The sequence below is a fragment of the Agelaius phoeniceus genome, unplaced genomic scaffold (genome assembly GCF_051311805.1).
Source record: "Agelaius phoeniceus isolate bAgePho1 unplaced genomic scaffold, bAgePho1.hap1 Scaffold_390, whole genome shotgun sequence".
Lineage (NCBI taxonomy): Eukaryota > Metazoa > Chordata > Aves > Passeriformes > Icteridae > Agelaius > Agelaius phoeniceus.
The window spans coordinates 12,965-40,181 of NW_027509980.1; the positions used below are offsets into that span (position 1 = coordinate 12,965).

Consider the following 27,217-nt stretch of genomic DNA (forward strand, 5'->3'; position numbering starts at 1 on the left):
TCCCAGACCTCTTAAAACCCACCCAGCAAGACCATAAAGTCACCTCATCTGCAGAGGTGAGCAGGTCTGAACGAACAGAAGGTCGGCTTTCACGCACATTGGGGTTTTAATTTAGTGGAGGCACAGACTCGGTTCACAAGCCTGACTTGTCAAAGTGGATTGTACGATGTTATTGTGTTGCTTGTGCTAAAGAGAAAGCGGAAGGGAGAAATGAGTTAAGAAATGAGAAACACACTTGGGGCGCAGGCTTGGCAGACCAACGGAGCAGGGTGGCACCCAGCCGCTTTGCCGGAATCCCTTTTCGTGCGGGACAAAGGCGGACGCGGCTCCGCTGCGGGGCGAGCCGGGCGCTCGGCGAGCGGGCGCTGGAGCGGCGGCGGCCCCGCCCCGCCCATCCCGCCCCGTCACGGGCCGGGGCCGAGCGCTCGGCCGGGCGGGAGCTCAGGATGCTCGGGCAGCGCCGCGGGCCGGGCGGGCGCGATGGAGCCGGCTGAGGGCTGGGACCCCTACGGGTGGCCGGCCCGGCGCACGCAGTGGCTGGTCAGCGCCCTCGCCTACCACTACGGGCTGGACCGCGGCGTGGAGAACGAGATCGTCGTGCTGGCCACCGGCCTGGACCAGTACCTGCAGGAGATCTTCCACCACTTGGACTGCGACAGTTCGGGCCGCATCCCCGGCGAGGACTTCCGCACGCTGTGCCAGGTGCTGGGGCTGGAGGAGGCGGCGGAGCCCGAGGAGTGCGCGGGGCTGTGGGACGGGCTCTCGGCCGAGCTCACCTTCCGCCAGTTCCACGCGCGGCTCTGCGGCCACTTCAGCACCTGCGCGGGGCCGCGGCTGCCGCTGGGCCGGGAGAGCGAGCACATCGAGACCCAGATCCGCCTGCGCAGCCCCCGACGCCGCCGCCGCACCGACCCCGCCGGCCGCGGAGCCGCGGGCAGCGTCAAGCGACGGCCGCCGGGGCCCTGCTCCCAAGAGTGCTGCGAGGAGATCGTGGCACTGGAGCGGGCCGAGGACCGCATCGCCACACTGGAGGAGGAGAACGGCAGCCTGCGGGAGCTGGTGGAGGACATGTGCGCCGCCCTGCAGAGCAGCGATGCGCGGTGCCTGGTGCTGCAGGTGAGTCCGGGCCGGGCCGGCCTCTGCACCGGCCTCCCGGGGGCGGCTCGGCTGCCCCGAGTGCTTCAGGAGAGATGCTGCTCCCGGAGAGTCTGTGTTTATAACCCCTCCACTGCCAGACTGAGACCGAAGCTGCTCCTTCATCCTCGGCATTAACTTTTTAGCAAAGCTTAGTTACAGGGAGGCTTTAAGGAGAAATGTATGGCACCGGTCTACCATTAAATATAGCTGTGATGAGCATTCTTGTTAAAAGTGTAGGGGAGTTCACCTTAACAAACCCACGCGTACAATGCTGCTGCTTCTACTGCATGTGCAGTCAGCATGTGCTGATACCACATGCTGGATGTGCACCAGTGCAGGGTTTTTCCTGAAGTGAGAAAGAACTTTTGGATTGCCACCTGCACAAGCACAAGCAGTGTCTCAGTCAGAAGTGCCTGTAGGAAATATTAGAAGGATGTTTTCCTCAGAGTGTGGTCACGAGAGTTCAGAGTTGGAGCCAGTTCTGCAGGCAGGCTGATGAATAGTCTGGGGCTCCTCTGCACAGCCCCATTAATTCCAGGGCTGGATTCTGCTGGTTCTGCCGTACTGGCTCGAGTGACTCACATACACACTTAACAGCAGTTCAATTCCTCTGGCATGAAATAGCTTGGAACAGGCAGAGCAGGGAAGGGCAGCATGGACCCATTGTGCTGGCAGGGCTCACCAGGTGTGATTTGATACTAACACAGCACTCCCAGAACTCTGCTCCACCTGTGACACTTCCACCTGCAGTAGATGACTGTTGTCTTCACAATGTCCAGCAAGGCAGGTCAGAGACACTTTTACCATTTTCATCTAAAAAAGGCAAAGGAAATCAGCAGCAAACACAAAGTCACCACTCAAAGGTCCCAGGAAGTGTTGCCTTCTTGCGAAGGCCGCGATGACCTGGTTTCAGAGTCCAGCACGGCGATCTCCTCCTTGAGATCCTTCGGGGCCAAAAACGAACGCTAACACCAATTTGGTGGACGGTTAAAGGCGTTTATTGAGGGGTCTCAAGGGTATTTATGGACTAAGGGGTTTCTCTACGTCAGACAGGGGTTTGGCTATATTTTCTAGGGTTAGTATGGAGTGGAAAGTTACTGGCATCCATAGGTTAGGGGGGCTACCTGTTTGGCTACATTCTAAGGGTGATCCTTATCTATGGGGAGGGGGGCAGAAGGATTCCTGTAATTTTCCGTCACAGCCCCAAATCTTCCGAACGCCTGTCCCTTACTACTACAAGGAAGAATGAAGATGACTAAGAGGAAAGCTCCAGAACACCCCCAGCTGCTCCCTGCTCTCTTCCCCTGAACACAACTTCATTGGAAATATCTTTTTCAGCACACTGCCTGACTCCTGAGTACAGACCCATAGTAATGACATGAAAGCTACACAGAAACTTGTGCAATAACATGAGAAGGGTGTAGTTTGAAAATTAAATGCATAGCTAGGTATTAAAAACAACTTTCCAGAGATTGTTTCCTTCTCTCTGTATTTGGCAAAGGTCAAGTAGCTTTAGTTGCTGATCAACTCTATGGGATTGAAAAAAAACCAAACCAACAAAGCACAATCCAACCACTTTCAGTCTTCATTAAAACCCATCAATTTCTCCCTGCTTTGTGCTCCTGGTCATTACAAGTGGGACTGCGGAAGAGCCATGCCAGCCATACAGGAGAAGGACCCTGCTTCATAGGGAGGAAGAGACCATTAACACAGAAGCACTCCCAGACCAAGTGCCTCCAAGATGTCCTGGAGGAAATGGAGCTCATGCGGAGCTCCAGGGATGGGCAGATTGAAGAAGCCATCAGGTTCAGCCAGGAGCTGGAGAAGGAGCTGAAGAGCTCTCAGGAAGCTCTGGTCAGCCTGGAAGATTGCAACCGTAACCTGAAGAGGGAGCAGGCAGAGATGAGGAGGAAGGTGGAAGAGGCCAGACACGCTGTCCTGAACAGTCGTGGCAAAGTGAGGGAGCTGGAAGTGAGAGCTAAGGAGGTGCCAAATCTGCAGATACTGAGTGGAAGGCAGAGCCAAGGGATGCCTGGGAGGGCACCAATCACCCAGGTGCCCTCACTGCCATTTGGTCCTGAAGGAGAATCTTCAGCAGTGTCACAGGAGCTGTTCTGTCCTGCCTTTCTTTGCAGATGAACCTGATGATGAAGATAATCCTGTTGATGAAGATGATCCTGTTGATGAAGATGATCTGGATTCCCAACCCATACCCATTAGTGGGTATCTAGGAGATGGTGAGGGTAGGTCAAGGCCTTTCCCCTGGGAGAGCTGCCAGCTCAGAGCCCAAAACTCGGCCAGGGGGGCATGGCTGCAGGTGCCAGGACAGAGCCATGCACGTGTGTGCCCTCAGCCTGTGTGATCCCCTCACGGCTCCTGCGGCTCAGTGGCGCCCGTGGAGCTGAGCAGAGATGGCAGAAGCATCTGTGGCTGTTGTGTTACAGGAGTGTCTTCAGGCAGGACTTTCCCAGGCCCTTTGGTGGATGTTGCACGCAAGCCCAGCTCCCATCGCAGGGGTGAGTAGTGTGTCCCTGCTGACCCCACAGGCTGAGCCCTGCTCTTGTGGCATCCATTCATGGGAAATGGAAATATTTCTCTTAAGGTCCCCTGAGAAGGAAGAAGAAACCTGGAGGAGCTAGTAAGTTCCTGAAGGAATCCCAACATCTGGAACAAAAACGGAGTGATGTGGACAGCCAGCGTGGTGGGTGCATTTCCCTCAGCCTTGTCCTGGGGCTCAGCAGCCGGGGGCTTTGGCTGCACATCTGGATACGCCGTGCCCGGCACAGCGGGAAGGGATCCATGGCAGCCTGGCTGCCCCGCTGCTGCTTCCACTCCCTGCAGGGCTGTTTCCCAGCCTGGCCTGGTTGCAGCTTCTGCCCAGCCTCTGCAGGAAGGCATTGGGCATCAGCTCACAGGCAGCCCAAACTGCACCACAGGCCATGCACACCCTGAGATCCCCTGCAATTTCCCAGTCTCCAGGCTGATCAGTAAGGGTGGGTGTTTTGATGAAAGTGGGCCCTGGCCTACCCAGCAAGTTTGTGTCTTTGTCAAGCATTGCCTCCTGAAGCTGCCGCCTTCCCATTGGGGAACAGCCCCACCTGATCCAGCTGTGCCTCCTCCTTTCTCCAGAAGTGGATGTAGAGGCTACAGTGAAGGAAGCATTTCCCAGAGGAAGCAGGGGCTCATTGGCAGCCTCTGCTGCAGGAAGGGAGGCCATGCCAGGCCCAGTGCCAGGAGGTAATTGCTGTGCCTCTGGGCCTGAGCCCTGCTGAGGCTTGAGCTGCCCTCTCTGCTGCTTGGCACTGCGGGCACAGCCGGACAAGATGGGCACAGCCCAGAGGAATTATCCCGAGCAGGCTCAGGGCACTCGGGTACTGAGCTGTCCTGCTGGGCTCCCTCTGTGGGAGACATGTCCCGAAATCTGGGAGCGGCTGCACGGGGTGCCCATGGTGGGGAAAGGGCAGAGGGAGAGAGCAAGGCTCCAGTGGATCCTGAGAGGCCTTGGCTATGTCCTCTTCTGTTGGGAGAGCAAATCCAGAAGAAAAAGGTATAGAGAGAGAGAGGATGACAGGAAGGGAGGAAGAGAGGGCAGGACGAAGGGAGGGATGATTGTGGCACTGCCTGCTGCATTTTTCCCCTAGTGCTTTAGAAAGAGTTGCAGCTCTGGCAGTGAGAGAGCCCCAGTGCAACCTGGGCTGGTTCAGGCACCTCTCCGGGGTTGTTGTACAGGACCTACAAAGAGAATGGGGGGACCAGGAGCCAGCCCAGAGCTCCCCAGGCCCCTGTGCAGCTTTGGCCTTGTCCATTGACATCTGGCTCCCCTGGCCTTACCCAACCCCCTTCAATGCCCAGTTCCCAGAGGTACAGGGGGACTCCAGCACACCATGGAACTGGGTCTGATATGTGCTCCCTTCTAGATTGGGATCGCAAATTGCATTTTCTGGATGCCATGCTGGATGATGGCTTGAAACTCTTGGAGAATGCTGGAGGCAAGTTCTCCTTGTGCCTTTCCTAACAGTGTCAATATCCTAGCATCGCTGCAGGTGCCAGGACAGAGCCATGCACGTGTGTGCCCTCGCTCTGCGCGATGCCCTCAATGCTCCTGCGGCTCAGTGGCGCCCGTGCAGATCAGCAGAGATGACAGAAGCTTCTGTGGCTGTTGTGTTACAGGAGTGTCTGCAGGGAGGACTTTCCCAGGCCCGTTGTTGGATGTTGCATACAGGCCCAGCTCCCATCGCAGGGGTGAGTAGTGTGTCCCTGCTGACTCCACAGGCTGAGCCCTGCTTTTGTGGCTCCATTCATGGGAAATGGAACCATGTTGCTCTAAGTTCCTCCAATGGGAAAGAACAAAGCTACAGGAAACAAGAAACCCCATGAGCCATGCAAAATCATGCAGCAAATACTGAAGGAAATGCCTCAGGCAGGACAAGGTGGGTGCATTTCCCTCAGCCTTGTCCTGGGGCTCAGCAGCTGGGGGCTTTGGCTGCACATCTGGACACGCCCTGCAGGGCTGTTTCCCAGCCTGGCCTGGCTGCAGCTTCTCCCAGCTGCAAGAAAAAGTACTTTTTTTTAATATGTTGTTTGGTAGGTTTGCTGGTTCTTTGTGGGTTTTTTATCTGTCTTTGAAAGCAGCCCCTCGAATGTTAATGCACACAAAAAGTTGTTTCTTAAGGACTGGCATTGCAAAAAACCTGCCAACTTTGTCATGCAAGCCAGAGACAGCTCCCCTTGGGCTGCAGCTGGAAGGCTTGGAAATGCGTTCCAGAAACTCATGATAGGACAGTCTAATTAGCACAATTTAATGTCATTGTAATATGTGGTATAAGATAATTCATGCTTATATAAAATATACATTTAAAAAAAGTTGTGAATAAAATTGTGTCTGTAACAAAAATGTTTAAAGCCTAAAACCACAGAGAGTTAAGGTATAGACTGCTACAAAAAGTTGCGAAACTCCAGATGGCAGCAAGGGAAGAGAGCCTAATTAGCAAGCGAAAGGATGTTGCTAGTATGGAGATGAGCCATTCCCTGGACTATCCAGAAAACACCAAAAAGTGATGAATACTTGGTAAGTATCTTCAAACATGATAGCAATCCAGGTACCCCTAACCCAGCATCAGCATTCATCACTTCCCAGAAAAAGCATTGACCAGCCCTGCACAGAAAAAGGAGACTGCATGCATATGTGAAGCAAGGGAAAGGATAGAGGAACCTCTGCCTCAGGTGGAAAAAACTGTATAAAACCTGCCCAACAGAGATGACATTCGTGAATGGAGGGGATCCCATGCGATAGAGGTTGGATCAGGGTTCACCCATCACCAATACCGGGCTTGACGCTGTCCCTTTGATTGTGGCTGAGACCATATTTCAGTCCCGAAAATAAAAAATTACATTATTATTATTATTGATTTGGCCTTTTCATTTATTACTGATACCATCATGAAGTGCAAGATGTAAGTTATCCAATAAAATAATCCGAGTATTTAAATGCCAAGCAGCGGGAAAGGGCTGTGCATTGGAATGACAGGAAACAGACACAGAGGCATGATGGACAAGTTTCCCAGCCCAAGCAGACCAGAAGCACTGGGAGCACAAAGGGACACAGCCAGGAGGCCCAGCAGCTCCTTGCTGAGGGCCCATTTCATGCAAGAGCCAGCCCCGTTGAGTGGGAGAGGGCGCGGCCTCAGTTGCAGCCCCGGGTGCCTCCTGTGGGCCAGGGCACGGCCCTGGCTGTAAATGTCTTGGGCTGCAGCACAGGGCCAGGGTGGAGCTCAGCAGCCTCATCAGAGCCCAGGGCCGCGGCCCTTCCCTGCCAGGGCCGAGCCTGGCCCAGCCCGACCCGGCCTGAGCAGCCCAGCCTGGCCCCAGGGGATGGGCTCCGCCCGCCCACTGTGCCCACAGACCAGGCCCAAGGCTTTGCAAGAGGCTTTCTGCCAGCTTTGCAAAACCTCGACCGAGTGACCCTTTGCTGTGCTGAGAAGAGTAAAACACCCCATCAAATGTAACCCCGCTGCACAGCTCATGAGGGATCCCTGAACACCTTAGGAGAGGCCAGCAATACTCCTTGTGTTTCATGAGGGATCCCTGCACCCCTCAGCAGGGACCCCAAAATATCCCTGTGTGTCTCATGAGCTCCAGTCCCAGATGATTCCAGGGAAGGAAATGTGCCCTCAGCCCAGGCACGCTCAACATGGGCTACCCCAGCCCTCAGGGCCCCGCCGCTGCTCACAGCAGCCCCTGCCTGGCTCCTGCCTGCCCACACCGTGGCCATCCACAGCTGCTCCTGGCCACGGTGCTCAGCCTGTGCTGCTGCTGGGTGGGCTTTGCTGCTGCTACCACCCAGACACATCTGTTGACGACTCCAGTTCTTTATTGAAAAATAAAATATGGGCCAAGTTCTGCCCTGGCACAGACAGGGGCTGCCCAGCTTCACTCCTGGCCTGGGAACAGGACCAGGGGGCTCAGGGGCAGAGGGTCTCGTTTAGGAGGGGTGGGTTTTGGGAAGGCCTCGTAACGGTGCTGCAGCCACGGCAGGGCAGATAGGGGCAGACGTGGACAGCTGGAATAACTGGTAGGGAGCACTTTGTCTGAGTTTTTAGGCTCCTCTTCTGAAGCTGCAGAGGTGCTCCTGTGGAGAGAGGAGGTGGCTGAGGCCCCAGCTGCCAGTGGCACACAGGGAGCCTCGTGCACAGCAGGGCCCAGAGCTGGCAAGGCTCCCCAGCACGGCTGGAGCTGCTGGCACAGCTTGGCCCAGCTGCACAGCTGTCCCTCAAGGCCCCGGCCAGCAGGGGACGGCTCTGGGCAGGCTCCCTGGCCAGGAGCGGGCCCCAGAGCGCCTCTGCCTTCCAAGGGCAATCTCGTCCCTGCTCTTTCTCCTCCCCACCTTGCTGTGCCTCTGCCCTGTGCCCCTGGGGCTGCTCTGGGCCAGGCAGCCTCAGTGGGCGCCAGCACTGGCTGCAGCCCCAGCGGGGCCTCCAGAACAAGGCCCAGCAATTAAGAGGCCAATGAAAGCACTGGGCAGCAGCAGAACCCTTAGCAGAGTTCTTTGGACAACCATGGCCTGACCACAAATCCACAGCAGACTCACTGGGAATGTTCCCTGCCTATGAGCAGCCTTTAAAGGAAGCTGTTTCAGGTAGAGAATCACAAAACACTCACCATTTTCTCTTCCAGCAATACCAGATTCCTGCACAGCAAATCACCACGCAAAGTGCTGCACCAGCCACAATGGCCATCAACTTAATCAAACAAGCTCTTTCCCAGCAGAAAACTCTTCTCCAGATGTTATCAGTACGTGTTGAGGTGCCAGCTGCATCTGTGGGAGCAATGGGGAGCGTGAGCCCGTGCTGTGCTGCACTGCTGAGCTGGCAGCACGGTGGATATGGCCAGGACGTTCTCGCATCCTCTTTCCCCCTGAGCTGGGGCCTGCAGGCAACTTGCTGCCTCTTGGTACAGGACTGCTCAGTACCCGAAGCCCTGAGCCTGCATGCCAGAATTCCTCTGGGCTGTGCCCTTCTGCTCCAGGCAATACTTGACAAAGACATGGAAAAGGACAAGGAAAATGCCCTGGGTTTGGACCAGCTCCAGGGCCCTCCCTCCTGCAAACAGCTGCCTCTCTGCATCTACCCAGAGACCGGGAAATCCCAGGGGATCTCAGGCCCGTGGTGCAGTTTGGGCTGCCTGTCAGCTGCTGCCCAATGCCTTCCTGCAGAGGCTGGGCAGAAGCTGCAGCCAGGCCAGGCTGGGAAACAGCCCTGCAGGGCGTGGAAGCAGCAGCGGGGCAGCCAGGCTGCCATGGATCCCTTCCCGCTGTGCCGGGCACGGCGTATCCAGATGTGCAGCCAAAGGCCCCGGCTGCTGAGCCCCAGGACAAGGCTGAGGGAAATGCACCCACCACACTGGCTGTCCACATCACTCCGTTTTTGTTCCAGATGTTGGGATTCCTTCAGGGACTTACTAGCTCTTCCAGGTTTCTCCTTCTTTCTCAGGGGACCTTAAGAGAAATATTTCCATTTCCCATGAATGGATGCCACAAAAGCAGGGCTCAGCCTGTGGGGTCAGCAGGGACACACTACTCACCCCTGCGATGGGAGCTGGGCTTGCGTGCAACATCCACCAAAGGGCCTGGGAAAGTCCTGCCTGCAGACACCCCTGTAACTCAACAGCCACAGAAGCTTCTGCCATCTCTGCTCAGCTGCACGGGCACCACTGAGCCGCAGGAGCCGTGAGGGGATCACGCAGGGCGAGGGCACACACGTGCATGGCTCTGTCCTGGCACCTGCAGCCATGCCCCCCTAGCCCAGCTTTGGGCTCTGAGCTGGCAGCTCTCCCAGGGGAAAGGCCTTGACCTACCCTCACCATCTCCGAGATACACACTAATGGGTATGGGTTGGGAATCCAGATCATCTTCATCAACAGGATCATCTTCATCAACAGGATTATCTTCATCAACAGGATTATCTGCAAAGAAAGGCAGGACAGAACAGCTCCTGTGACACTGCTGAAGATTCTCCTTCAGGCCTGAGTGGTAGTGAGGGCACCTGGGTGATTGGTTCCCTCCAAGGCACTCCCTCGGCTCTGCCTTCCACTCAGGAGCAGAGCCAGGGCGACCTTGTGCCTGCAGTGGCCCCACACTGGGAGGGAAGGAGCCCCTTGCGCAGTCGGGGCAGAAAGGACTCCCTGGAGCTGCCAGCAGCTCCAAACCCAGCCCCAGGCAGGGCCAGGGCTTGGCAGTGGCAGCAGGAGTAGCTCAGGCTCCCTGGGGCTGGCAAAGGAGCTGAGAAAGGCTCAGCCCCGGGGCACAGCCCTGGGCCCAGCCCCTTCCCTCTCTGCTCTTCTCCGTGGCTGCACAGAGCACACGGAAGGACACACTGCCATTGCACACGGGAGGAGGATGGATTCCTCCCACTGATGGGCACAAGAGCAGAAATTTGGAGGCCAGGATTTCCAGAATCCATCAAACTTCAGAGGATCTTAAGGGAAATGATGCAGTAATATTACTTGGACAGTGATTACTCTGTTAGGAAAGGGTTGCTGATAGCCTACCTTCACCAAGCTCCAATATCCTTAAGCCGTGCTTTACCAGCCTTTCCAAATGATGCAAGTCACGATCCCAGTCTAGAAAGGAGCACAGATGGGAACGGTTCCATGCTGCGCTGGGATCCCCTTCTATAGGGAACCCAGCACTGAGAGGGGTTCAGGTAATGCTGTGTGCCAGGAGTGCCAAGCAGCAGAGAGGGTAGCTCAAGCCTCAGCAGGGCTCAGGCCCAGAGGCACAGCAATTACCTCCTGGCACTGGGCCTGGCATCGCCTCCCTTCCTGCAGCAGAGGCTGCCAATGAGCCCCTGCTTCTTCTGGGAAACTGAGGCTTCAGCACAGCCTGTCCTTCCATCTCTGCAGAAAGGAAAAGGGACAGCTGGATCAGGTGGGGCTATTCCCAATGAGAAGGTAGCATCTTCAGGAGGCAATACTTGTCATAGTAATGGATAAGATGCAGCACAAAGATCAGGTTATTGGGGCTGCTCAAGGGCCTTCCCCCCTCCAAATAGCTGCCCCTCCAGATGTGCTAAGAGACCGGGAAATTGCAGGAGATCTCAGGCCCATGGTGCTGTTGGGGCTCTCTGTCAGCTGATGCCAAATGCCTTCCTGCAGAGGCTGGGCAGAAGCTGCAGCCAGGCCAGGCTGGGAAACAGCCCTGCTGGGCGTGGAAGCAGCAGCGGGGCAGCCAGGCTGCCATGGATCCCTTCCCGTTGTGCCGGGCACGGCGTGTCCAGATGTGCAGCCAAAGCCCCCGGCTGCTGAGCCCCAGGACAAGGCTGAGGGAATGCACCCACCATGGTGTCTCTTCAGGTCACTCAGCATCCTGTCCATGGGTTTGGACGCCTCTAGAGACTTACTGTCTCCTCCAGGCTTGTTCCTCCCTCTTGGAGGACCTTAAGAGAAGTGTTTGCATGTCAGAAGAGTGGATCCCACAGAAGCAGGGCTCAGCCTGTGGGGTCAGCAAGGACACACTACTCACCACTGTGATGGGAGCTGGGCTTGTGAGCAGCAACCAGGAAAGGAGCCTGAAAAGGCCTTCCTGCAGACACACCTGTAACCCAACAGCCACAGAAGCTTCTGTCACCTGGTTCCTGCCAGGTTGTCAATGATTATTCTCTGAGGGCAACATTGACAACATACCTGCAGGAGGCTTATGGGACTGCAAATCTTCATGGATCCATGCTGCTGGAGAAACCTTCCAAGCAAGATCATCTAGAGGGAAGCAAACACTCAAACCCATTTCCATGGTGTGCTGGGATCCCCTTCTGACTCAGGGAACTGGGCCCTGCAAGGGGGTCGGGTAAGGCTATGGGAGCCAGATGTGAATGGACAAGGCCAAAGCTGCACAGGGGCCTGGGGAGCTCTGGGCTGGCTCCTGGTCATTCTCCACCCTCTTTGCAGGCCCTGTGACACATCCCTGGAGAGGAAACAGGGGCTGCCCAGGGCCCAAGGGGGCTCTCTCCCTCCCCCAGAGGAAAACCCTCCCTAAAGGCCTGGGGAAAACCATCCCCAGCGCTTCCCGGGGAGCAGGGAGCGCTGTCCCGGCAAAGGGGAGCCAGGCTGCCGGCTCACCTGCTCGCCGCGCTTGCAGCGGAGCAGCCTGGGCAGCCCTGGCAGGCAGGGCCACGGCCAGGAGGAGCAGGAGGAAGAGGCGCAGAGCAAGGGCCATGGTGCCTTGCCCTCTGCCAGTCCTGCAGCTCTTGCTGTCACCGCTGTCCTGCCACCGCTGTCCCAATGCCAGCACCACTGCTGCCACCGCCACTGCTGCTGCAACAGTTGTGCTCAAGGACTGACTGCTCGCTCCTCGTGCTGCTGTGCAACCGTGGGGCTCTGGCACCTCTGTGACCTCAGAGCCTGCTGTGACCTCACGGCTGGGGCAGGATTTTTTGGAATGGATCTCAAGAGTTGCCCTTCCAGCGAGGAGAGGATGTCCCTCCCTGTACCTCTTTGCAATCTTGGTATTTTTTATTCACAAGAAGTGAATTATACGATATTGGATAAGGGAGACTTTTCATGGTAATACATAGAACAGCAATGTCAAGTTAAAAATTCAACTCACGTTGGTGATTCCCACTATTGCAGGCAGCAGCTGCCCTGCCACGCTGACATCGAGTCCCTGCTGTGCACTATGCTGCCCCTTGGTCCATTTTTAAAAAGTGAAGACCTTGATTCCAAAACTTACAAAAATAATGCAACACAGGACATCAGGATAGCTGCAGGCTTTAGGGGACACCCAAACCCACTGCACATCATATGGGTGTCCTCAGCCACCCTAAAATCCCCCTGTGTGCCTCACAAGAGACCCCCCCAAGCCCTGCTCAATTTACAGATGCCCCTGCACACCTTTGGACATCCATTAAATTCCTTGCACAACTTCTTGGTGTCCCCAGTCCCCTGCACAGCACAGAGGTTACCCAAGGCCTCTGCATGCCTTTAGAGGGATGCAAACCTAACATTCAGGGAGCAGCAACAGTGCTGAGCCATCTTCTGTGTGTGTGAGTTCACCATGTGTCCCTGGGTGAACAGATGAGGCCTGGGGGGAAAACCCCACTCTGCTCATAAGAGATCCTGGGCTGCCACAGGCCCAGTCTCTGTCGGGCTCTGAGCTCATCCCTCAGGCTATGAAGGAATTCCTTCAGAGTCCAGCCTCTTTCCATTGCTCTCAAGGCAAGCACCTACTGATGGCTTCCCCCTTTTCCTGGGCATGCCACTGGAGGAGCTCCAGGGCCAGATGATGCCAGGGAAGGGAATGTGCCCTCAGCCCAGGGACGCTCAGCATGGGCTCCCCCAGCCCTCGGGGCCCCGCCGCTGCTCACAGCAGCCCCTGCCTGGCTCCTGCCTGCCCACACCGTGGCCATCCACGGCTGCTCCTGGCCATGGAGCTCAGCCTGTGCTGCTGCCGGGGGGGCTTTGCTGCTGCTACCACCTGGACACTGGGCTGACAGCTCCATCTCTTTATTGCAACACAAGAGCTGATTCGGGAAGTGCTGCAGTGCCGATTTCTTCAGCCCGACTGGCTGCCAACACCAACACCCAGAGTGGGCCGCCCCCAGCAAACTGTCAGCTCTGGGCTTTGGCTGTAGGGCACAGCTGCTTGACAGCACGGGTGGACTGCCTTGGGGGTAGGGACAAGGAACAGGGAGACATATTCTGTAGGTTTAGTCCCTGCAGAGTCAGCGACACAAAGACACTGAATTAAAGGCATACACCGATTCCTAAACTGAAGAGGTCCCTGGGGAGGATACAATCTTTAGCCAATTGGGACAAACTGAGGGTGGAACACAAGGCGGGGAATACAATGTTTAAACCAATAGAGGATTACAGGGGAGGAGGTCAATTTAAACCAATAGGGTTACAAAGGATACCCAATGGATAGGGAAGTTTCTAGAGAAAAGGGCAGGCTTGGGGAGGGATTGACATTCAATGGGAGGCGGAACCGGGAACAAAAGGGCAGGTCTTTGGGGAGATGGACAACTAGGGCAAACCAACAATGCAGGGGGAATAGGAGCAACCCATTGCTAATAAAATATAGTATAACAATACCAAATAAGGGGGAGTTATCAAACTGACTATTAGGACCAAAATACAGTCAAAAACAGGCAATGCAACAGGGAAGCTCGCAGTCAGGGCTCTTTTGAGCACTTCCAAATCCTTTCCTGGCATCAGTAGAAGGCCAAACTTGCCCTTATCACACAAGCAAACAGAGTGTTCCCCAACAGCAACCCATTCTGAGCTCCTCTGAAAAATGCGTATTTTATGATTGGCATTTTGCAAATATAGTTGCCACAGGACACCAAAATCTCTCACAGAGAAAGAATTTATTGCTGACCTATCAGAAGAAACTAACTTCTTCCTGCCTCGCTCAGCCCTCACGAAGCCAGTTAGGATTAAGAGGGAGAAGTTGACGATGTCCAGAGAGAATCCTGAGTTTGAACGGAATTTATGCATCATGTATGAGATGTATGAATATGCAACTGGTTATTGCTTTTAAGGGTTAATCCTCCGTTAACATATGTTCTTTTTCGGGCTCATGCTGCCCAGAAAATAGGTACCCAGATGACCCTAACTCTTTCTTTCTACTGTCTCCTATTGTCCTAATCCAAATTGTCCAAAATTTTTATCACTCTAATGATATCGCTATTTTTATAACCATGGTCTCACTATTTAAATATTTAAAATATGAAAAACAAGTGATTGCCATTTTTCGCACCCCTTCTGGGAATCAGGAGCAGGTGCTGTGGTTCCAGCTGCACCTGTGCGAGCAATGGGGAGCGTGAGCCCGTGCTGTGCTGCACTGCTGAGCTGGCAGCACGGTGCATGCGGGCAGGACGTTCTCCGTTTCCCCCAGAGCTGGGGCCTGCAGGCACCTTGCCGCCCCTTGGCACAGGCTGTGCCCCCAACAAAGCCCAGCAGGCCGGGAGGGGAGCCCAGGGGCAGCGCAGCTGCTTGGGCAGTCGCTGCTTGGAGGGACACGGGCCAAACCCATCCCTGAGCAGCCACTGCCAGCCCTGGCCCTCCCTGCCCCATGACAGCTCCCCCAGCCCCAGGGAACTGACTGACAAAAAGTCTACAGCCAGCAAAGACATTGTCCCAGTGATTGTGTGATGCTCTTCTTCCCTGCTGTTGGTCCCAGAAACATCCCTCACACTGCTGTAAATACCCACACATGGGCTGAGCAGCCCCTACGCTTTTCCAGTCTGCTCTCAGAAATTTTGCAACAAATCCACCAGTAAATTCCAGGTTTCCTCTGTGAATTGCACACTGCAGTTTCCTCCATTTTTTCCCAATACGTGGACGTTCCTGTATATAGTAATGGTCTTGAGGATTTCTGATTCTTTTCAGCAATTCTTTTGTATTGAGACAGATGAAACAGCCTTATTTGTTTTAGTTTTGGCAGGTCTGGTTTTTTTCTTAGCATGATGGTTTACTTATTATCTACATGAAAACTTATTTTTATTTATGTTTTTTTTGTTCCCCAATTATTTGACAATCTGTCGTTCACATCTTAGTCAATGTTCCATATACGAACAATTTTGACTCTCTTTTTATAGGAATAGAAAGATCTCAGAAAGCTGTCTTTTTAATTTTGATGACACTCTTTCTCCCCCTTCCCAGCTTTTACAGTGATCCTTTTTGAAACATCCCTGAGGATAGGTAGAGTTACTTGGCAAATGCTTGGCTTAACCTGGGAATGGATTATTACTTTTAGTGCTATAAACCTACATTGCTTCAAGCTTCACAGCCACAGTCCTGATTTGTGGCTCAAGGCATGGATGCCTGTCTGAATTAAAACAATGTTTGTGAGGCAGCTGAAGAGCTAAGACCTCAGACATTGAAATTCCTGGGAGGAGGAGGAGGAGGAAGAAAGGATAAAATCGTGTTTCAAAGGCTGTTTTGTCACTTCTAGTATGACAGAAGTATGGTAGACTACACGTGTCTCTTCAAGTGTCATTTAATTCCAGAACAACTCTCTACAGTGCCAGACACCAGGACAAATTACTCAAAACTTTGCCTCTCAATGCATCAGCTTTAATTCTAGTGAGAGGTAGGCCTTAATTCCAGTCCGATTAGAGCGAATCCACAAAGCAATCTTGCCACTGTGTGAATAGCAAGAAGAATTTGCTTGTGAACAGATGAATATGTCCCACTCAACCATGAACAAAATTTGCCTTGACTTGGAAGCAAGCAGAAAAGGAGCAATGCAGTATTTGGGTTTCATCCGGTGATAAATGGGGCAAGAAGCGTTAACAACTTACCTGTTTTACAGAACACAAGTACTGATACAGCCAAAAATGCACCCACATGAAGGGATCTTCAGGACATTCCTTTATTTCTTAACCAGGAATGGGCAGCCAAATGCTGGCATTTATCTGAACTGTAAGCTGTGTTTCTCTCCTCTTTCTTCAAGAGCACACTGTCTGTTATTTGCAGACTTCACTGCCCAGCCCATGAATCCTCTCAGGGCCAATTGCTAAATGACACAACTACCAAAATACAGGTGCCACATCATCACCCCAGCACTAATCCAGCACTGCTTTGATGGTGCACAGGAGCACAGAATGGCTTGGCTTGGAAGGGACATTTAAAGGCCATCTAGTCCAATGCCCTGTAGTGAGCAGGGACACCTTTAAGTAGATCAGGCTGCTCAGAGCATGAGCTTGAATGTCTGCAGGGATGGATGTTCACCTCTCTGGGCAACCTGTGCCAGGCTTTCAAAACCTCCAGTGAAAAAAATGGGTTTCTTTTGTCTGGTCTGAATCAACCGTCTTTTAGATTAAAGCCATTCGCCCTCGGTCTGCTCACAGAAGGGTCTATTAAAGTTCTGTCCCATCTCTTTTACAAGCCCCCTTAAGATACTAAAGGCAGCAATCAGGTCTCCCTGGAGTCTGCTCTCTGCCAGGCTGAACACCGCCCGCTCTCCCAGCCTGTCTCCAAAGCAGAAGGGCTCCAGCCCTCAGAGCATTTTGTCCCTCCTCTGGACCAGATCCAACAGGACCATGTCCTTTCTGTGTGGGGAACCCAGGGCTGGATGCAGTACTCTGTCATGGTAGAGACGGAGACAAAACAAAGCAACACACTCCGTTTCCAGAAGGCATCAAACCCTGTTTTTATTCTAGCATGCATGCTTGTTCTACATTCTTACAAAGCTCATAAGTTTACACTTTACTCACTGGTCACGAGAGACAAGCAAAATGCTTCTTGGAATAGGCAGTTGCAAATTTCACTTATTTATCCTGCTTTCCTTCTTGGTTTCTATGTCAACAACCTTGGTAGGGAATTCTTTCAGGGGTAAACATGGATCCTCTTGTCAAACTTCTCAATGGCTCCCAGAGGTCTCTGTAAAACCTCTTCCACAGTACTCCAGGTGGGGTCTCACCAGAGCAGAGGGGTGGAATCACCTCCTTCAAGCTGCTGGGCACTCTCCTTTGGATGCACATGGCTGGCTCATGTGCAGCCTCTCATCTAGCAGCACCCCCAAGTCCTTCTTGGCAGGGCTGCTCTCCATCCTTCATGGCCCAGCCTGTGAGATCAGCAGGGCTGGGACTGTGTCACAGCCCATGGACACAGCAGCTGGGCAGGATGAGCTCCCTCCCAAAGAAGGCAGATCCCACTCCCCACACAACTCCACCCCGGCCATGAGGTCACTGCAGGCTCTGAGGTCACAGAAGTGCCAGAGCCCCATGGTTGCACAGCAGCACGAGGAGCGAGCAGTCAGTCCTTGAGCACAACTGTTGCGGCAGCAGCGGCGGTGGCAGCAGTGGTGCTGGCATTGGAACAGCGGTGTCAGGACAGCGGTGACAGCAAGAGCTGCGGGACTGGCAGAGGGCAAGGCACCATGGCCCTTGCTCTGCGCCTCTTCCTCCTGCTCCTCCTGGCCGTGGCCCTGCCTGCCAGGGCTGCCCAGGCTGCTCCGCTGCAAGCGCGGCGAGCAGGTGAGCCGGCAGCCTGGCTCCCCTTTGCCGGGACAGCGCTCCCTGCTCCCCGGGAAGCGCTGGGGATGGTTTTCCCTGGGCCTTTAGGGAGAGTTTCCTCTGGGGGAGGGAGAGAGCCCCCATGGGCCCTGGGCAGCCCCTGTTTCCTCTCCAGGGATGTGTCACAGGGCCTGCAAAGAGGGTGGAGAGTGACCAGGAGCCAGCCCAGAGCTTCCCAGGCCCCTGTACAGCTTTGGCCTTGTCCATTGACATCTGGCTCCCACGGCCTTACCCGCCCCAATTGCAGTGCCCAGTTCCCATAGGCAGAGGGGGATCCCAGCACACCATGGAAAAGTTCTGATCTTTGCTCTCTTCTAGACTGGGACCAGAACATGGCTTATATGGAAAAGCTGGTGAATGACAGTATGAAGAATCCAGGGCATGGTGGAGGCAAGTTCTCTGTGTACTTTTCCTGCCAGAATAATCAGTGTCCATGTGGCAAGGGCTCACTCATGAGGCCTGTCCCTTAACATAATCTCAGGGTTTGGAAATCTTGCCCTGCTCCCTTCTGTGATCCCACAGCATCACTGTCAGTGGGAGGAAGGAGCATTTAGCTGTCCATCCTCCTCCCGTGTGCAATGGCAGTGTCTCCTTCCGTCTGCTCTGTGCAGCCACGGAGAAGAGCAGAGAGGGAAGGGGCCGGGCCCAGGGCTGTGCCCCGAGGCTGAGCCTTTCTCAGCTCCTTTGCCGGCCCCAGGGAGCCTGAGCTGCTCCTGTTGACACTGCCAAGCCCTGGCCCTGCCTGGGGCTGGGTTTAGAGCTGCTGGCAGCTCCAGGGAGTCCTTTCTGCCCCGACTGCCCCACAAGGGGCTCCTTCCCTCCCAGTGTGGGGCCACTGCAGGCACAAGGTCGCCCTGGCTCTGCTCCTGAGTGGAAGGCAGAGCTGAGAGAGTGCCTTGGAGGGCACCAATCACCCAGGTGCCCTCACTGCCACTTGGGCCTGAAGAAGAAATGGAACTTTCCATTCAGGTCCTTTTAGATGGAACAGCCAAGACAGATCACAGAAGAAATCCTTGGAGGCAGCCAAACATCTGGACCAGATGCTGAGTGACCTGGAGAGGCGCCGTGGTGGGTGCATTTCCCTCAGCCTTGTCCTGGGGCTCAGCAGCCGGGGCCTTTGGCTGCACATCTGGACACGCCGTGCCCGGCACAGCGGGAAGGGATCCATGGCAGCCTGGCTGCCCCGCTGCTGCTTCCACGCCCTGCAGGGCTGTTTCCCAGCCTGGCCTGGCTGCAGCTTCTCCCCAGCCTCTGCAGGAAGGCATTTGGCATCAGCTCACAGGCAGCCCAAACTGCACCACAGGCCATGCACACCCTGAGATCCCCTGCAATTTCCCAGTCTCCAGGCAGATCAGATGTAGGGGCTTTTTTGGTGAGGGAGGGCCCTGGCCCAGCCCCTATAACCTGGCCTTATCCTTATCCTTATCCATGACTTGACAGGTATTGTCTCCTGAAGTTGCCACCTCCTGGAGTGTTTCCATTTGAAGCATTTGTCCCTTTTCCTTTCTCAAGCGATGGAGCAAAAATCCATGCAGATGGGGCCATATCCTATAGGAAGCAATGGCTTTGTGCCAGACTCTGATGCAGGAAAGCCAGAGATGCCAGACATGGGCACAGGTACAGGAGGCAATTGCTGTGCCATTCTCATCCCTTGGCGGGGCTGTGTGGCAGCAGCTCTTCCCCCAGGGCCTGCCCTTGCATGGCCCGGCAGCAGCCAAAGCTGGAGATGCCTCTGGAGGCTTGGAGGCCTCTGGAGCTCGTTCACAGCCCCGGGGAAAGGGGACTCGTGCACCAACGTCCCTCCCGCTGCAGCTGCTCCGGAGCCGGCCCTGAGTGCCCAGAGGCGCAAGGCACAGGAGCAGCCCCGAGCGGGAGCCCTGCCGCGAGCCCAGGGCCAGAGGCAGCCTTGGCTCCCGACTGGGCAGGGGCTGCACTGGGTCCTGACAGGGCCTGACTCTGTCCCCTGGGGCTGGGGGAGCTGTCACGGGGCAGGGAGGGCCAGGGCTGGCAGTGGCTGCTCAGGGATGGGTTTGGCCCGTGTCCCTCCAAGCAGCGACTGCCCAAGCAGCTGTGCTGGCCCCGGGCTCCCCTCCCGGCCTGCTGGGCTTTGTTGGGTGGCACAGCCTGTGCCAAGGGGCGGCAAGGTGCCTGCAGGCCCCAGCTCTGGGGGAAAGGGAGAACGTCCTGCCCGCATGCACCGTGCTGCCAGCTCAGCAGTGCAGCACAACACGGGCTCACCATCCCCATTGCTCCCACAGAAGCCCTTGGCAAGTCAGTCACAAACGCCCAGAATCCACGGAACACCCCAAGAATTATCTGCCCCCAGGATGTGCGCAGGTCCTGCATGATAGGCACGGTAGTGACGCTGTTCACTGTGCCAATTTCCATGGTGCTGTGCTTTGTTGGGTTCCAGTGGTGGAAGGGAAAGAAACGGTAAGTTGTACTTATCTCTACCCTCCAGCTTCTTTAAAGGCTGCACTTAGTCAGACAACATTCAGGAAACAGAGAGGCTGCAGTGGACTTGTGGCCAGTCCATGGTTGTCCAGAGAACTCTGTTGAGGGTTCTGCTGCTGCCCAGTGCTTTCATTGGCCTCTCAATTGCTGGGCCTTGTCCTGGGGGCCCCGCTGGGGCTGCAGCCAGTGCTGGCTCCCACTGAGGCTGCCTGGCCCAGAGCAGCGCCAGGGGCACAGGGCAGAGGCACAGCAAGGTGGGGAGGAGAAAGAGCAGGGACGAGATTGCCCTTGAAAGGCAGAGGCGCTCTGGGGCCCACTCCTGGCCAGGGAGCCTGCCCAGAGCCGTCCCCTGCTGGCCGGGGCCTTGAGGGACAGCTGTGCAGCTGGGCCAAGCTGTGCCAGCAGCTCCAGCCGTGCTGGGGAGCCTTGCCAGCTCTGGGCCCTGCTGTGCACGAGGCTCCCTGTGTGCCACTGGCAGCTGGGGCCTCAGCCACCTCCTCTCTCCACAGTCGCGCTGCTGCCGCTCCAGCATCCCGGCCAAGAAGGCGTGCCTCTCCCTCGCCCCCAGAGAGCCCAGAGACCGTTGGCTTTGACAGCTCTCACGCGAGGCCTCGGCAGCAGCTGTTGCCCAAGGAAGCAGAGCACCAGCCCTCCGTGCCTCCCCCACGGCCCCCCAGCCCGGCCGTGAAGCGGAAGCCTTCCGAGATCCCCCCACCTCCTCCCCTCCCGAGCCCGCCGCCCTGGTCCAGCTAGGACTGCAACTGGGCCAGCCACGTAGGGCTTGGCCCACCAACAGCTTGGGCACCTGCTCTGCTCTACAATTAGCACGTGTTACCTATGGGCAACAGCCAGAGTCAGTTTTCATACTCTTGGGCCTTCAACAGGAAGGGCTGAAGATTCTTCCCATGCCCTTTCTCATCCTTTGATGAGATTTGATTTTCATACAGTTGGGAGCTGGTTGCATCTCTTAAAGACTTTATCAGCACTGCATGCTTTAGCTTACCTGTCAGGGAAAAAAAAATAAAAAAAATTCTGCAGTTTAGATTTCCTTTTTAGTGTGGCTTGGCCTCTCACATTTTGAGCAATTAATTTTCCATAGTACTTCTTCCCTTTTCCTCACTATCCATAAAAAGTTCATCTGGACATAAAAATCACCAGAATTACTGAGATTTACCTCAAAGCCCAGAGGGGAATCTAGCACAGAATATTCTCCCTGTGTACTGCACAACAAGAAATATTCAGAGGAAAATACAGTGGCAGCTGAGGCTCGTGGACCTCCCAGAATACTGAGCCTGTAGAGGAGGCAGACAGCCCTGGCAGTGGCTGAGGGGACTTTTCCTCACAGACTCCTCTGAAAGTGTGTCACTCCAGGAGGGGAAAGCCTTTAAACCTGTGCCTTACCTTCCTCCTGTGCTAAAATGTACAGCTCCTCCTGAGCTACAAACAATTCTCCATTCCTCAACAAAGCTACTCATGTTCTTGACTTCTCTTAAAGAGCAAAAGCAAATGTGCTCATCAGAAATTTCTCATCAAAGCCTGTTTGCAGAGAAACCCCACCATATGTGAGAAAATAGTTCTTAGCATCAGTGCACTCAAACGAAAGGCAACCCTGAACTGAGCAGCGCTTTAAGTCAACTGGAATTCTCTTTCCTCACCTATCAGTTGGATTTGCTCCTTTTTTGTCCTAGAGAGAACATTAGAACAATTTGCTCTTGACAGGACTCCTTGGATGGCTCCCAAACTGGTGGCTGCTCACCATGCCTTGCCTGGGCTCTCAAAGCAGCCTGTTAGCAGCACCTGACTTTGCCACCCTGTTCAGCCCTTGGACACGGCTGGTGCCACGGTCCCCTCTGGTGCCACGGTCCCCTCCTGGCTCGTGGCATGTCCCTGCTGGTGGAGGAGCCCTGCTCGGTGCTGCTGCGTGTTCAGCAACGCCGGTCCTACTCCCCAGCCAAAGAGAGACTAAAGTCACTGCTTTGGGCAGCTCATGTGAACGAGTTTAACGCTTACTCACCTCTATCCCAGACCTCTTAAAACCCACCCAGCAAGACCATAAAGTCACCTCATCTGCAGAGGTGAGCAGGTCTGAACGAACAGAAGGTCGGCTTTCACGCACATTGGGGTTTTAATTTAGTGGAGGCACGGACTCGGTTCACAAGCCTGACTTGTCAAAGTGGATTGTACGATGTTATTGTGTTGCTTGTGCTAAAGAGAAAGCGGAAGGGAGAAATGAGTTAAGAAATGAGAAACACACTTGGGGCGCAGGCTTGGCAGACCAACGGAGCAGGGTGGCACCCAGCCGCTTTGCCGGAATCCCTTTTCGTGCGGGACAAAGGCGGACGCGGCTCCGCTGCGGGGCGAGCCGGGCGCTCGGCGAGCGGCGCTGGAGCGGCGGCGGCCCCGCCCCGCCCGTCCCGCCCCGCCGCGGGCCGGGGCCGAGCGCTCGGCCGGGCGGGAGCTCAGGATGCTCGGGCAGCGCCGCGGGCCGGGCGGGCGCGATGGAGCCGGCTGAGGGCTGGGACCCCTACGGGCGGCCGGCCCGGCGCACGCAGTGGCTGGTCAGCGCCCTCGCCTACCACTACGGGCTGGACCGCGGCGTGGAGAACGAGATCGTCGTGCTGGCCACCGGCCTGGACCAGTACCTGCAGGAGATCTTCCACCACTTGGTCTGCGACGGTTCGGGCCGCATCCCCGGCGAGGACTTCCGCACGCTGTGCCAGGTGCTGGGGCTGGAGGAGGCGGCGGAGCCCGAGGAGTGCACGGGGCTTTGGGACGGGCTCTCGGCCGAGCTCACCTTCCGCCAGTTCCACGCGCGGCTCTGCGGCCACTTCAGCACCCGCGCGGGGCCGCGGCTGCCGCTGGGCCGGGAGAGCGAGCACATCGAGACCCAGATCCGCCTGCGCAGCCCCCGACGCCGCCGCCGCACCGACCCCGCCGGCCGCGGAGCCGCGGGCAGCGTCAAGCGACGGCCGCCAGGGCCCTGCTCCCAAGAGTGCTGCGAGGAGATCGTGGCACTGGAGCGGGCCGAGGACCGCATCGCCACGCTGGAGGAGGAGAACGGCAGCCTGCGGGAGCTGGTGGAGGACATGCGCGCCGCCCTGCAGAGCAGCGATGCGCGGTGCCTGGCGCTGCAGGTGAGTCCGGGCCGGCCTCTGCACCGGCCTCCCGGGGGCGGCTTGGCTGCCCCGAGTGCTTCAGGAGAGATGCTGCTCCCGGAGAGTCTGTGTTTATAACCCCTCCACTGCCAGACTGAGACCGAAGCTGCTCCTTCATCCTTGGCATTAACTTTTTAGCAAAGCTTAGTTACAGGGAGGCCTTAAGGAGAAATGTATGGCACCGGTCTACCATTAAATATAGCTGTGATGAGCACTCCTGTTAAAAGTGTCGGGGAGTTCACCTTAACAAACCCACGCGTACAATGCTGCTGCTTCTACTGCATGTGCAGTCAGCATGTGCTGATACCACATGCTGGATGTGCACCAGTGCAGGGTTTTTCCTGAAGTGAGAAAGAACTTTTGGATTGCCACCTGCACAAGCACAAGCAGTGTCTCAGTCAGAAGTGCCTGTAGGAAATATTAGAAGGATGTTTTCCTCAGAGTGTGGTCACGAGAGTTCAGAGTTGGAGCCAGTTCTGCAGGCAGGCTGATGAATAGTCTGGGGCTCCTCTGCACAGCCCCATTAATTCCAGGGCTGGATTCTGCTGGTTCTGCCGTACTGGCTCGAGTGACTCACATACACACTTAACAGCAGTTCAATTCCTCTGGCATGAAATAGCTTGGAACAGGCAGAGCAGGGAAGGGCAGCATGGACCCATTGTGCTGGCAGGGCTCACCAGGTGTGATTTGATACTAACACAGCACTCCCAGAACTCTGCTCCACCTGTGACACTTCCACCTGCAGTAGATGACTGTTGTCTTCACAATGTCCAGCAAGGCAGGTCAGAGACACTTTTACCATTTTCATCTAAAAAAGGCAAAGGAAATCAGCAGCAAACACAAAGTCACCACTCAAAGGTCCCAGGAAGAATGAAGATGACTAAGAGTAGAGCTCCAGAACACCCCCAGCTGCTCCCTGCTCTCTTCCCCTGAACACAACTTCATTGGAAATATCTTTTTCAGCACACTGCCTGACTCCTGAGTACAGACCCATAGTAATGACATGAAAGCTACACAGAAACTTGTGCAATAACATGAGAAGGGTGTAGTTTGAAAATTAAATGCATAGCTAGGTATTAAAAACAACTTTCCAGAGATTGTTTCCTTCTCTCTGTATTTGGCACAGGTCAAGTAGCTTTAGTTGCTGATCAATTCTATGGGATTGAAAAAAAACCAAACCAACAAAGCACAATCCAACCACTTTCAGTCTTCATTAAAACCCATCAATTTCTCCCTGCTTTGTGCTCCTGGTCATTACAAGTGGGACTGCGGAAGAGCCATGCCAGCCATACAGGAGAAGGACCCTGCTTCATAGGGAGGAAGAGACCATTAACACAGAAGCACTCCCAGACCAAGTGCCTCCAAGATGTCCTGGAGGAAATGGAGCTCATGCGGAGCTCCAGGGATGGGCAGATTGAAGAAGCCATCAGGTTCAGCCAGGAGCTGGAGAAGGAGCTGAAGAGCTCTCAGGAAGCTCTGGTCAGCCTGGAAGATTGCAACCGTAACCTGAAGAGGGAGCAGGCAGAGATGAGGAGGAAGGTGGAAGAGGCCAGACACGCTGTCCTGAACAGTCTTGGCAAAGTGAAGGAGCTGGAAGTGAGAACTAAGGAGGTGCCACATCTGCAGATACTGAGTGGAAGGCAGAGCCGAGGGAGTGCCTGGGAGGGCACCAATCACCCAGGTGCCCTCACTGCCACTTGGGCCTGAAGGAGAATCTTCAGCAGTGTCACAGGAGCTGTTCTGTCCTGCCTTTCTTTGCAGATGAACCTTATGGTGAAGATGATTCTGTTGATGAAGATGATCCTGTTGATGAAGATGATCTGGATTCCCAACCCATACCTATTACTGGGCTTCTGGAAGATGGTGAGGGTAGGTCAAGGCCTTTCCCCCTTTGAGAGCTGCCACATCAGAGCCCAAAGCTCGGCCAGGGGGGCATGGCTGCAGGGGCCAGGACAGAGCCATGCACGTGTGTGCCCTTGGCCTGCGTGATCCCCTCACCACTCCTGCAGCTCAGTGGTGCCCGTGCAGCTGAGCAGAGATGGCAGAAGCTTCTGTGGCTGTTGAGTTACAGGAGTGTCTGCAGGGAGGACTTTCCCAGGCCCTTGGGTGGATGTTGCACGCAAGCCGAGCTCCCATCGCAGGGGTGAGAAGTGTGTCCCTGCTGACCCCACAGGCTGAGCCCTGCTCTTGTGGCATCCATTCATGGGAAATGGAAATATTTCTCTTAAGGTCCCCTAAGCAGGAAGAACAAACATAGAGGAGACATAAGTCCCTAGAGGCATCCAAACCCATGGACAGGATGCTGAGTGACCTGGAGGGGGGCTTGGTGGGAGCATTTCCCTCAGCCTTGTCCTGGGGCTCAGCAGCCAGGGCCTTTGGCTGCACATCTGGACACGCCGTGCCCGGCACAGTGGGAAGGGATCCATGGCAGCCTGGCTGCCCTGCTGCTGCTTCCACGCCCTGCAGGGCTGTTTCCCAGCCTGGCCTGGCTGCAGCTTCTCCCAGCTGCGGGGAAAAAGTACTTTTTTTTAATATGTTGTTTGGTAGGTTTGCTGATTCTTTGTGGGTTTTTTATCTGTCTTTGAAAGCAGCCCCTCGAATGTTAATGCACACAAAAAGTTGTTTCTAAAGGGCTGGCATTGCAAAAACCCTGCCAATTTTGTCATGAAAGCCAGAGACAACTCCCCTTGTTCTGCAGCTGGAAGGCTTGGAAATGTGTTCCAGAAACTCATGATAGGACAGAGTCTAATTAGCACAATTTAATGTCATTGTAATATGTGGTATAAGATAATTCATGCTTATATAAAATATACATGAAAAACAATTGTGAATAAAGTTGTGCCTGTAACAAAAATCTTTAAAGCCTAAAACCACAGACAGTTAAGATATAGACTGCCACAAAAAATTGTGAAACCCCAGATGGCAGCAAGGGTAGAGAGCCTAATTAGCAAGCGAAAGGATGTTGCTAGTATGGAGATGAGCCATTCCCTGGACTATCCAGGAAACACCCAAAAGCAATGAATACTCCATAAGTATCTTCAAACATGATAGCAATCCAGGTTCCCCTAACCCAGCATCAGCATTCATCTCTTCCCAGAAAAGGCATTGACCAGCCCTGCACAGAGAAAGGAGACTGCATGCATATGTGTAGCAAGGGAAAGGATAGAGGAACCTCTGCCTCAGGCAGAAAAAACTGTATAAAACCTGCCCAACAGAGATGACCTTCGTGAATGGAGGGGATCCCATGCAATAGAGGTTGGATCAGGGTTCACCCATCACCAATACTGGGCTTGACGCTGTCCCTTTGATTGTGGCTGAGACCATATTTCAGTCCCGAAAATAAAAAATTACATTATTATTATTGATTTGGCCTTTTCATTTATTACTGATACCATCATGAAGTGCAAGATGTAAGTTATCCAATAAAATAATCCGAGTATTTAAATGCCAAGCAGCAGGAAAGGGCTGTGCATTGGAATGACAGGAAACAGACACAGAGGCATGATGGACAAGTTTCCCAGCCCAAGCAGACCAGAAGCACTGGGAGCACAAAGGGACACAGCCAGGAGGCCCAGCAGCTCCTTGCTGAGGGCCCATTTCATGCAAGAGCCAGCCCCGTTGAGTGGGAGAGGGCGCGGCCTCAGTTGCAGCCCCGGGTGCCTCCTGTGGGCCAGGGCACGGCCCTGGCTGTAAATGTCTTGGGCTGCAGCACAGGGCCAGGGTGGAGCTCAGCAGCCTCATCAGAGCCCAGGGCCGCGGCCCTTCCCTGCCGGGGCCGAGCCTGGCCCAGCCCGGCCCGGCCTGAGCAGCCCAGCCTGGCCCCAGGGGATGGGCTCCGCCCGCCCACTGTGCCCACAGACCGGGCCCAAGGCTTTGCAAGAGGCTTTCTGCCAGCTTTGCAAAACCTCGACCGAGTGACCCTTTGCTCTGCTCACAAGAGTAAAACACCGCATCAAATGT

The 27,217-nt window shown here is 55.0% G+C and overlaps 2 protein-coding genes across 2 annotated transcripts; both read left to right on the forward strand.

The window, feature by feature from the left end:
• Nucleotides 1-428: 428 nt before the first annotated feature.
• On the forward strand, nt 429-3,368 carry LOC129125083 (EF-hand and coiled-coil domain-containing protein 1-like). Its single transcript, XM_077173201.1, has 3 exons — nt 429-1,116; nt 2,863-3,108; nt 3,273-3,368. Exons 1-3 carry the CDS (start codon nt 481-483, stop codon nt 3,366-3,368), a joined length of 978 nt encoding a protein of 325 aa, XP_077029316.1. The 5' UTR covers nt 429-480.
• A 19,012-nt stretch (nt 3,369-22,380) lies between these two features.
• Nucleotides 22,381-26,366, forward strand: LOC129125123 (EF-hand and coiled-coil domain-containing protein 1-like). The gene is made up of 4 exons (XM_077173202.1): nt 22,381-23,236; nt 24,608-24,853; nt 25,019-25,126; nt 26,355-26,366. Exons 1-4 carry the CDS (start codon nt 22,601-22,603, stop codon nt 26,364-26,366), a joined length of 1,002 nt encoding a protein of 333 aa, XP_077029317.1. The 5' UTR covers nt 22,381-22,600.
• The last annotated feature ends 851 nt before the right edge of the window (nt 26,367-27,217 follow it).

Excerpts from the sequence above, each read along its gene's own strand:
- LOC129125123 (XM_077173202.1), top strand. The coding sequence starts at position 22,601 with ATGGAGCCGGCTGAGGGCTGGGACCCCTACGGGCGGCCGGCCCGGCGC. Across the intron at positions 23,237-24,607 it reads CGCGGTGCCTGGCGCTGCAG|ACCAAGTGCCTCCAAGATGT; the intron begins GTGAGTCCGGGC and ends AAGCACTCCCAG. Across the intron at positions 24,854-25,018 it reads GCAAAGTGAAGGAGCTGGAA|ATGAACCTTATGGTGAAGAT; the intron begins GTGAGAACTAAG and ends CTTTCTTTGCAG.
- LOC129125083 (XM_077173201.1), top strand. The coding sequence starts at position 481 with ATGGAGCCGGCTGAGGGCTGGGACCCCTACGGGTGGCCGGCCCGGCGC. Across the intron at positions 1,117-2,862 it reads CGCGGTGCCTGGTGCTGCAG|ACCAAGTGCCTCCAAGATGT; the intron begins GTGAGTCCGGGC and ends AAGCACTCCCAG. Across the intron at positions 3,109-3,272 it reads GCAAAGTGAGGGAGCTGGAA|ATGAACCTGATGATGAAGAT; the intron begins GTGAGAGCTAAG and ends CTTTCTTTGCAG.